This window comes from Trypanosoma rangeli (genome assembly GCF_003719475.1).
Source record: "Trypanosoma rangeli strain AM80 chromosome Unknown Tra_15.4_contig_00327, whole genome shotgun sequence".
Classification (NCBI taxonomy): Eukaryota; Euglenozoa; class Kinetoplastea; order Trypanosomatida; family Trypanosomatidae; genus Trypanosoma; species Trypanosoma rangeli.
In genome coordinates this window covers 285-10065 of record NW_021706069.1, presented here as the reverse complement: position 1 = coordinate 10065, position 9781 = coordinate 285, and the positions used below count along the sequence as shown (strand labels likewise).

Genomic DNA, 9781 nt, shown 5'->3' with positions numbered 1-9781 from the left:
CGTAACCATCGCTTCCCCTTTACCCAAGTGCGCCCACGCTGCCCCGCCGCCGTGATGAGACGCAAGCTTAGGACACCTTTGGACGCGGGCCACCGCACATGAAAAAGCCAACGCCTTATTGATTCGTACTCTGACCCTCCTCCACACACGCAACCATCGCTTCCCCTTTACCCAAGTGCGCCCACGCTGCCCCGCCGCCGTGATGAGACGCAAGCTTAGGACACCTTTGGACGCGGGCCACCGCACATGAAAAGCCAACGCCTTATTGATTCGTACTCTGACTCTCCCCTCTCCCCCCCCCCCTACACGCACACATAAGCAACTAAATAACAACTTTTTCAATGACGCAAACAGGATGTTGTTGTTCTTTTTCTTTGTAAAGTAGAAGTCACTCGCTTGTGTGTGTTGCTGACAGCTGAAGTGGATTAATTTGATCGGTAAACAATTGCGCGCGTTGTTGTGGTGGAAAATATAGCTCTGAAATCCATTTCAGCTTTTTTTTGTTGCTTTAGGGAAGGGAGAGGGGAGTTACTGTGTTTATTTGCATGCGTGGGGTTGTATGTTTCATTTGTTGCCGTATTGTTTGTTTGCTTTTGTTTTTGTATGTGTGTTTGCCTCAGGGGAGAAGGGTGGAAAAACAGAGAAACGTTTTTGCCCGCTTTCACACACCCACACACCGTAGTTGCATGTAGCTTTACATCATAGCCTTTATTATTATTTTTTTGTTGTGTACGTTTGACGGTGCTGCGTGGCATACCGGCCTGTCTGTTTGGTTCATTGTCCACTGTTCTTGCCAGTGGAGCTCCTTTTTAGCGCAAACAGTATTGAGGTATGTGATCTGCTTGGCGTTGTTTATTGGCGGCGCTGTGTTTCGTATGGCGTCTCTTCCGGCGACGATTTACGGCAACTAATGCCTTACCCGCGTGGCCTGTGCGCTGTCTGAGCTGCAGGAGGCGCATCAGGAGTATAAGGCTATCATCGATCACCCCCGTGCAATTATGGGAGAAAAGCGAGTCGCCGCTCAAAAGCTGAAAAACAACCGGGAGCGCATCTTCCGCAGCAACCACACGGACAACTTACGTCTGGTGCTGCCTCACATCGCTGCGCTAGCGTGGTCGTGGTATAGCTTGTGCATTCCGGCCCAACAGCTGGGTGAGCTTGTGGGGGTCACTGCTGTTGCCCCCTCCCGCATGAGCGTTTGTGTGTTGGGCTTCAATGACGGACTGGATGCATGGGTACGGCAGGCGAAGCGGAATATGACTCTCACGTGCGTCGTCCTCGTGGCGGGGACGTTGCTGGGTCAGTGTTGCGCCGGACCCGCTTTTGTATCCTACTTACTTCCACCACAACTTGCACCGGTGTGGCTTGGCATCAGTGTGATGAGTAGCTGCAAGAGCCTTCTCGTGAACCATTACTGCTCCTATGCGGGCGCTTTTTGGCATCCAGGACTACCCGCCGACGCACAGCATGCACGGGGCTTTAGCCACGGCAGAGGGACACGAATACAGACTGGAGTTTACGGGCGTGGACGTGGAGGAGCGGCGGGAGATGTGGCAGAGACAAAAAAAGGCTCTGGATTACGAGTGCAACATGCCGCTCCACCGCATTTTAAAGCACATTGGCCACTTTGACAGCGTTGAGGAAGCCGAGTATGAGGCAGAAAACTTGTAGAAAAAGCTGGACGTGGCTAGAGATCGACGGAAAAGGCGCCAGCAGTAGTCCAGTGGCGACAGCGCGGACCCCTCATTTTCTGTCACTGGCTCCTGCCGTGAGGCGGATATTGTGGAGCCATCAGTCGAGGGTGTAGCGGAGCGCCACTTTGGCGAGATGCAGACGGAGGAAAAGGCGCGACAGCAGAAACGCAGAAGCCTGCGAGACTCCTGAATGCCGCCCACACACACACACACACGTGGAGTGAGAAGGGAAGGAGCGAATGGAAATGCAATAAAGTTATTGTTTTTGTTGTGTTTTGTTTGTCCTTGCGCACGGATCAGTTGAAGCTGTCAGTGTAGACTTGTAGTCGCAACGTCCATATATATATGATTGTTTGTCCACATGTCTGTGTGACCCGAGACATTGTTTTGTTTTTTCTCTCCGTCCATCTATCTTTCCGCGGAGTAAACAGGAGCAGGGGGGATGGGGAGTGCACTGTTTCGTTGGGAGGCCTGTGAGGCTGACGCAGGGGTTGATACCTTTACTTTTCTCGTGGAAGACTCAAACGCGCCCCGGTTTCGTCTCAAGCATGTGGCTGTGGGTCACGCGCAGGACGCACAGTCATGCGAGTTTCGCTTTTACTCTAGATACGTCTTCCTGGAGGTCTTCACGGCGCTGCAGCTGATGCTTGCCATTTTCACCGTGTACCTGTTTAACTACCTGGGAACGGTACGCCACTACTACGCCCCGCTCCTCGGTCTGGAGCACGAGCAGGAAATTGCCTCCTCCGCCTCCTCGCAGGCGTTGAAGGTGCGTATTTCGCACCGGCGCGAGGTATTGGCCCCGTTCTACTTGTCTATCGTTATACTCGGGATATGTTTTACGGTGTTTGTGGCTGCCTACGTTGTGGTGATAAACAGCGCGTGGTGGGTGTCGCTGGAGCTGGCACGCTGGGAGCGCGACCAGCGGAACCGCATGCGGCACGAGACGTCGCAGCACATCCCCGCATTGCGTGCCCTGCAGAACAAGGACGAAACTGTACGATACGACTCTGAAAGTATCAACTGTCGCCTTCGTCGCCTTGGCGTCCGCTGGATCTCGTGTACACGGCCGTACTACGTCTTTCCCCCACGCTACCTTTCTGACTTTGACTATCGACATGCCCTTCATGCACGATTTGGGGCTAACTTCAGTCGCCGAAGTCCAAAGGGTATTCTTTTTCTGCTCACGTCGCCCTTTGTGTTAGTACTCACCGTCATTGATATTATAACCGTCGACGAGATGCGGGTCACCGGAGTGCAGGTCTCGCTGCTCCAAGGGGTGTCACTCGTGGGCGGTTTGCTGCTTCTGCTGCCTGTCGTTTGGCATGCTTGCACAATGCTGTTACGGTGCTGGAGGACATGCCGCAGAGCCTTACTGCGTCAACTATAGTGCATGCGTGCAATGCTACCTGCTGGTGACTTCCTCTCCTTCTCTTTATTTCTCTGTCGTTCTGTGTGGGTCTGTGGGTCTCTCTCTCTCTCTCTGTGTGTGTGTCTCTGCCTGGGCAGAAGACACCTTTGGTTGTTGTTGTTGCTTTGCTTTTTTCTCTTGTTTCCTCTATCAGTGTGGGTAACAAGGGAGGCATGGAGAACTCGGCGGGATCGAATGCCTCCGGATCTTCCAACCAACCCGCGGGAAACACCAAGGAGGACGGGGGGCAGTTAGGTCAGGCAGGGTTTCAGCGCTGCTGCACAGAGTCACGGCAAGGTTTCGCCACCTCGGCGTCGTCTGGTGTACTGCCCGGCGCTGGTGGTGTGCAGCGTCTCACACCGTCTCCCGCAGCGCTGATATGCGGCGAGAGCGACGGGAATAGAATACCGTGCAACACCGTTTATCCAAACTTCACTGCCGCGTCTACCGTGCGGGAGACCAAAGACGGGAAGAGGCTACTGGCCGATGATGCCGTCTCTTTTACTTGGAGGGATTCCATCCCCGAAGGGCAGCAGCCACCCGCCAAAGGCGAGAGGCGGGGAGGAAAAACGGAGGTGTGGACGTCAACTTCGATGGGGCAGCTTGGAAAACATATGCCGCCCTCCTAGTGTTGTATGCTTTGGACGCGTCAACGCAGCGAGCTGCCCATCACCCCGGCGGAGGCTCTGGCATGTTGCGGGAACCATCTTAGTGCGTACGAGAGGCAGGAAATCTTGGGGTTTCCGTGTGTGTATTACTGTGGGGCACACGCTCAAGATGCGACGCCAGCATCAATGGGCTCAAGCGAAGCAACGCCAGTGAAGCAGCAATCCTCTCTGCTGCACTTTGATGATTGCGAACATAACTATCGCATCGTCTCTGGAGACCACGTAGGATACCGCTTCGAGCTTATTGATGTCCTTGGCTGCGGCACGTACGGGGTTGTGGTGCGAGCTCTTGACCATGCGGCCCTGCCCACGCCACAGCAATGTGCGCTTAAAATAGCAAAAAGTATTTCCTGCCACGCCGCCATCTTGAGGCGGGAGGCTGCGATGTTGGAGCTGCTGTGGCAGAGCAAGCCAGCGGCGCGGATGTGGATTCCGCAGGTGTTGGAACGTCTGGTGTTCCGCTCACATGAAGTTCTTGCGATTTAGTTATTTGGGCTGGATGTAAAAACTCTGCTCCGCGTGAACCTGTTTCGTCCGCTGCCCGCAGCACTTACACAGGCCATAACTGCCCAACTGGTGGTGATGCTGCAGGTCTTCGCGGAGGTCAACGTAACCCACGCCGACCTGAAGCTGGATAACATGGTCCTTGTGGATCGAAGCCCGCAGGATGCTGTCTTTTCCCCCGAACTTGAGCTGCGAATGTTTCTAGAGGAGAAGGCACGGAACGGCGTAGGCGTGGACGAGGAGCAAGAGTGTAGAAACTCTTTGGTGCCGAATTTCGTCAAGACTGCATATTCATTGCAGAATTGGACGAAGTATGGCGCAGCGCCTCCTGCAGAAGTGGAATCGGATGTGGAGGATGTTGATGTGGTCACCTCGCGTGTAGCACTCATTGGTTTTGGTGCGGCCTATGTGGGCAACTCTTGTCTCTGGCGGACGCAGACCACCTTCTGTCGTGCTCCGGAGGTGGTTTTGCGCCTTCGTTACGACCCCGCTATCGACATGTGGTAGCTTGGCTGCGTTGCGTACGAGCTTGCCACTGGGATTCCTCTGTTTTGCGCTGAGTCCGACAGCGAGCTTCTTCAGCAACAAGTTGCCGTGCTCGGGGCGCCCTCCACGGAGACAGTTCAGAGGCTGCAGGAGCTCTGCACCTCTTCTACGGACGCCGAGGGGGGAACGGCTGGTGGGCAGCTGCAGGCGTTCTTCGCCTATCTACAGGTGGATGTGGAACGAGATGCAAAACGGTCTCCCTCACAGGCTCGCAATCTCCTGCAGCTTCTTCATCTTCAGGAGAAGGAGGAGGATGCGATGATGCCGAGGCGGCTGCAGCAGTGGCAGTCGCAGGAAAACATGGAAAACAAACACAACGGTGGTGGGCTACCTGAGGCACCAACGACTACGTCAGTGTCAGCAACCGTGTGCGAAGCCAATGCTGGAGCGACGACGGTGGTGCTGTTGTTGCTGTTGGACTTTATTCTTGGCTGCCTAACGTGGGATCCGGCCGATCGCCTGACACCGGACGAGGCCAAGTGCCACCCGTACATTGCGTCGTACTTTAAGGGTGACGTCGCGCAGGGTGATGCGACGACGTCACTGCCGACAACGTACTGCATTGGAACATTGTACCTGCGCACGCACGAACTCACACGCGGTGCCACAGGAATTTTGGAAGTTGCAGGGAAGGTGTGTGCCCACCACCGCTGCGCCACGGGGTCATTAATGGCTGCGCTGCAGCCCTTGACGCAGTTGGATGTGGGCCTTGCCGTCCAACCACTGCGCCGCTTTGCGACGCCGCTGCGTGTCTCTATCAGACCTCTGCGGGCACCACAGAGGGCGGCGGGGAATGCCCGCAAGAGTACACAGCAAACTTTTGCCACCCGATCGAGCATGTTCAGGTGTCCATCTTGTCTCTCGAGGAGTGCTGAGACTGCCGCCTCCCCTGGAGGACGGAGTCGGGGCGGAGAACTGCAGTTCGCTATGTGTGAAGCCCCTGCAACAACAGAAACAAAAAGAAAAATACATATAGACAGATATTTATTTATAAAAAGAAGAATACTAAAAGGAATTGTATTGAATGGGGGAAAGCAGGTGGGGTAGGGAAGGAAATTTATGCAAATGTGAGTTGGTGCGAGCAACGAAATTATTCTGGAGGGGTGTGCGCACGTGGGTGTTGTGTGTCTATTTTTCTATTTTTTTCACGCACTCACACACTCGTTCTCCCTCTTCGCTTCTCTTTGTTGTTGTTTGTTGTATGTTATCACGTTTTTCTCGTCCAAGCGGGGCTCCTTGTGATGTATGGAGCGATGCCTATTATTGTCATCACTGTTATGTACACTTTTCTCTTTATTCGCTTCTTTTTTTTATTATTTTTCTTTTTTGCTACTTTGTTGTAACTTTTGATATCTTTTTTTGGAGTTCTGCCATTTCAGTGTGTGTGTCTGTGTGTGGCTTTCCTACTTGGGGTCTCTAAGTGCCACTCTTCCCAATCCTATGTGCAAAGAGTCCCACTTAGAAAGCGTGTGTCATTCTATCTTTCTCTCTCTGGTGTTGATGTGCACCTTTTTTTTTTTTTTTATGTGTGCGTGTGTTTCGATGCCCCAGGGACGGCGGCGCACGAACGTCTGCATGTATCTCCCAAGTACTGGGACCTCTGCCCCCGAGAAGTGACAAAAACAATGGCACGGTCGCCTTTACTGCCCCACCACCCCCACTCTTTTTGGTACCGTGTTTCTTTGCCGTTGGTGAGGATTGGTTTGATTTATTTATTATTATTATTTTTTGTTTTTTTGTTTTCTCTTTGCCCTTTGTAGCGGAAGCGCGGTGGGCGTTCCCGACACGTCTGAGCCACCAAGTGGTAGAAATAAATGTTACTGTTATTATCTACTTTTTTTTTCACCTATGTGCGTCTGTGTGTGCTTCGCACGCGATCCCTTTCGTCTCTCTTGACATTCGTCTGTTCTTCTCCATCCCTTCTCTTCCTCTCTCTCCCACAAACACGGCCTGCTAACACAGCGGCAGAAACGGCGATTAATGGCGATGGCATCCCCGCTGCAGAGCACGCAGGGGGAGCGGCCCCACAGGGCTGTTGCGCTACTTCAGCCCTGCGACGCTGCCAGGGTCCGCGCGGCACATCACATTCCCTGCTTTGCTGTCGCAGTGGAGGTGGCGTATATGCTGCTGCGCTCACTGCTTCTGCCGAGACCCACACGAGAGATCCGGGTGGTGGCGGCGCCCTTCGCATTAGGCTTCACCGTGGACCTTCTAGGCGCGTATCAGCCGCACGCCGAGCCGGAGGCCGCCGTGTCCATCTCCGGAGGCAGCGGGGCGGCGGCGGGGCTGTCAGATCTCACTGCTGTCAGTCAAGAACTGCGGCTGAGCGCTTCCGTGGAGGTGGCGCTGGGACGCGGGTGTGGAATGCAGCAAACAGCCTGCTCCCCAGAAAGCCTAGAGGTACTCTTCGAGAGGCAGTGGCAAGGCACTGACATAGCAGCGGGAGAGGAGCCTTGGGCTGTGGTTTGTTCCATCTTGACCACAAGGCTGCAGGAGCGGCTGCGGCAGGAGACACGGCAGAAAAACGAGTACCACTCCTCTTCACTACTTCTCCACCTCCGCTGCGAGGTTCGTGGGCTTTTCTACTGTATGCCTGTACGGCAGCGTTTTGCAGCAGGCGGAAGTCACACATCCTACCGCCTTCGCGCAGAACGCCAGGTCCTTCTGTCGACTGCGTATCGCATGGCAGTGGAATGCATTTTGGCACCTCTGTATCTTTCTTTGCACAAAAACGTTGGGACTTCCTCCTCATTGTATCTGCACCTGAGCTGCAGCGGGTGCCAAAATGCGGCAGCCAGCGATACCACCGAGGTCTTCTACGTTCATAACTCCTTCCCGAAACGGGGCGCCGAGGCGGAAGTGCAGTTGACGAAGCGACGTCGAGTGGAGTCGGGAAATCTTGACGATGTGGGTGTTCACACACATAGTCTTCGCACAGCGCATCACGTGCTTCTCGCCTTCTTTCCCCATCTCCGCCTGTGCACGGAGTCGTTGGAAGGCGTCAACGGCACCACGTCGTTGCGTCTTCGCGAGGTGGTGGTTGACGCCGGCAGGTTTGCTGTCCTGTTCCTCCTCCCGGCGTGGGAGCCGCGGAGAGCAACTGGACGGTTGAGCCGCCGCCCCACCACCGTGTTGGGTGCCGTTGTGGTCGCCAAGTCCACAGCATCCACGGCGTGCCACGTGGTGGATGAGTCGCACCGGGTGTATCGCCAAGTGGCGAGCAGCTTCACCACGTTGTGCCCTATCATTGTCTTTCTGACGGAGTCGCTCCTGGAGAGCAACGATGCCGCGCTGCGGAGGGTGTTTCGCTCCGCGGAGCGCATTGGCCGCCGCGGGGTGGCCTCCCCACAGGAGGCAGCCGATACCCCAGGTAAGGAAGCGCCCTTTGCCGTGGTGGGGGACCTGACGGCGTCCGATGGTGCGCTGCTAAGACACAAAGTTGCGGCGGCGGGGCTGCGGGTGTCGTCGTTGACCCAGCGCCTCTTTTCTGTACAGCGGGCAACAAGAACGGGCCTTGTCGATGGCGTCCCGGCGTCATTCGGCCCACGGCGAACGCCTTTTTGCCCACCAAGTTGGGCTGGGAGTTCCTGTGGTAGGAGCACCCTCCCGCGAGTGCGCGCTGCCATGCGGCTGACGCTTGACCCGGCGTTCATTGTACCCCGTGCCTACGCTGCCCCGTCTGTGTGGCCCAGCCCCAGTGAAATGGACACTGTGGAGAAAACGTCTTGCCCTTTTAGCGCGGAACATTTCATTGCACAATGGGACCGCAAGTTTTTACTTCTTCACATGAACGACAATGGCGCGTGTTCAGAAGACTCTCTTTTTACTGCCAACAGATCTCCTCCCTCCGTTTTATCCGGTGCCTTGCCAAACACGGGGCTGTTGCTGCGTTCGTCTAAGCAGCCGCAGCGTCAGTATCCGCTTCCACCCGCACTGTACATTGTGGATCAGCATGCTCTTCATGAACGGCTGCGGTTGGAGTTTTTCATGGCGACTGCAGAGTCGTACGTGCAGCATCATACTGTACCTCTCGCATTTCACGTCCCAATACCAGATGATATTCGCCATGATGTCACGGCCTACGAAAGCGTCCTCGCGACATGGGGATGGCGCTTTGCACACGGCAGCTCCCAATGTGGTGGGAGTGGATGTACAAAGGCGTCAACCTCCAACCACACCCAGGCGGTGCGGTACTGCGTCGCAGTCCTGCAATGGCCTCATATTCTGCTTGAAGGGCATTCGTTACACCTGGACACCATGGAGAACCTCCGCATCACCGTGGAGGAGCTTCTCACCGTCCTTCCACCGCGACATCCGTCTGCCGCAGGCGGGGCAGAAGTCGCACGGGACGGCAATTGGACAGGGCAGGACGCTGGTGCTCGAGTTTTGCCCTCTGCAGTCCTCAGATTTTTAATCACACGATCGTGCCGCGGTGCTGTAATGTTTGGTGACTCCCTCCATGCAGCTGCAGTGGAGCAGCTCATCGACGCACTGCAGGCTGTGGCACAGTACACGCTTTGCTCACACGGCAGGCCTTCCTTTGCCGTCATTCGCAGACACAGAAAGTAAACAGGGCAGAGGAGCATCATTACGGCTGCTGCTGTAGTGTTATGACCATTATTTTTTTGACCTTTGCGGCTGCCACAACAAAGCACCACCCACAAAAAAAAAGAGTTTCTTGCTGCACCAAACCCAATATTTTCGCTCCCTCCAGCCGAAAGAGTTGCTACGCAAGGCGGCCTGATATTTCTTTCAGAGCCTCTACTCCTACTCCTGATGTGTGTTTCTCTCTCTCTCTCTCTCTGCCCCTCGCTGGACTGTGCGTGTGTGTGTGTGTGTGTGTGCTGCAGTGACAAGATTGAGGATGGCTGGCCGTGCGCTGTTGGTGTGCGCACTCTGCGTGCTGTGCTGTGCTGCGCCGCTGGCGGTGTTTACACGTGGCACGACTACTGAAATGA

At 55.2% G+C, this 9781-nt stretch overlaps 7 protein-coding genes across 7 annotated transcripts, besides 7 other annotated features; all 7 read left to right on the top strand.

The window, feature by feature from the left end:
• Positions 1-555: 555 nt before the first annotated feature.
• Positions 556-614: a sequence feature (A-rich).
• Positions 615-998: 384 nt separating this feature from the next.
• On the top strand, positions 999-1631 carry TraAM80_07625 (uncharacterized protein; the record flags this gene model as incomplete). Its single annotated transcript, XM_029384407.1, has 1 exon — positions 999-1631. One exon carries the CDS (start codon positions 999-1001, stop codon positions 1629-1631), a length of 633 nt encoding a protein of 210 aa, XP_029235771.1.
• Positions 1632-1892: 261 nt separating this feature from the next.
• Positions 1893-1909: a microsatellite.
• Positions 1910-2136: 227 nt separating this feature from the next.
• TraAM80_07624 (uncharacterized protein) lies at positions 2137-3084 on the top strand (the record flags this gene model as incomplete). The annotated part of the gene is made up of 1 exon (XM_029384406.1): positions 2137-3084. The coding sequence occupies one exon, from the start codon at positions 2137-2139 to the stop codon at positions 3082-3084; it is 948 nt and encodes a 315-aa protein (XP_029235770.1).
• Positions 3085-3278: 194 nt separating this feature from the next.
• TraAM80_07623 (Protein kinase domain) lies at positions 3279-3734 on the top strand (the record flags this gene model as incomplete). Its single annotated transcript, XM_029384405.1, has 1 exon — positions 3279-3734. The coding sequence occupies one exon, from the start codon at positions 3279-3281 to the stop codon at positions 3732-3734; it is 456 nt and encodes a 151-aa protein (XP_029235769.1).
• A 6-nt stretch (positions 3735-3740) lies between these two features.
• On the top strand, positions 3741-4259 carry TraAM80_07622 (Protein kinase domain; the record flags this gene model as incomplete). The annotated part of the gene is made up of 1 exon (XM_029384404.1): positions 3741-4259. One exon carries the CDS (start codon positions 3741-3743, stop codon positions 4257-4259), a length of 519 nt encoding a protein of 172 aa, XP_029235768.1.
• Positions 4260-4355: 96 nt separating this feature from the next.
• TraAM80_07621 (protein kinase domain) lies at positions 4356-4784 on the top strand (the record flags this gene model as incomplete). Its single annotated transcript, XM_029384403.1, has 1 exon — positions 4356-4784. The coding sequence occupies one exon, from the start codon at positions 4356-4358 to the stop codon at positions 4782-4784; it is 429 nt and encodes a 142-aa protein (XP_029235767.1).
• Positions 4785-5081: 297 nt separating this feature from the next.
• On the top strand, positions 5082-5870 carry TraAM80_07620 (Protein kinase domain; the record flags this gene model as incomplete). Its single annotated transcript, XM_029384402.1, has 1 exon — positions 5082-5870. One exon carries the CDS (start codon positions 5082-5084, stop codon positions 5868-5870), a length of 789 nt encoding a protein of 262 aa, XP_029235766.1.
• A 238-nt stretch (positions 5871-6108) lies between these two features.
• Positions 6109-6184: a sequence feature (GA-rich).
• A 17-nt stretch (positions 6185-6201) lies between these two features.
• Positions 6202-6220: a microsatellite.
• Positions 6221-6530: 310 nt separating this feature from the next.
• Positions 6531-6572: a sequence feature (A-rich).
• Positions 6573-6803: 231 nt separating this feature from the next.
• On the top strand, positions 6804-9392 carry TraAM80_07619 (uncharacterized protein; the record flags this gene model as incomplete). Its single annotated transcript, XM_029384401.1, has 1 exon — positions 6804-9392. The coding sequence occupies one exon, from the start codon at positions 6804-6806 to the stop codon at positions 9390-9392; it is 2589 nt and encodes an 862-aa protein (XP_029235765.1).
• A 216-nt stretch (positions 9393-9608) lies between these two features.
• Positions 9609-9627: a microsatellite.
• Positions 9628-9641: 14 nt separating this feature from the next.
• Positions 9642-9667: a microsatellite.
• Positions 9668-9781: the final 114 nt, after the last annotated feature.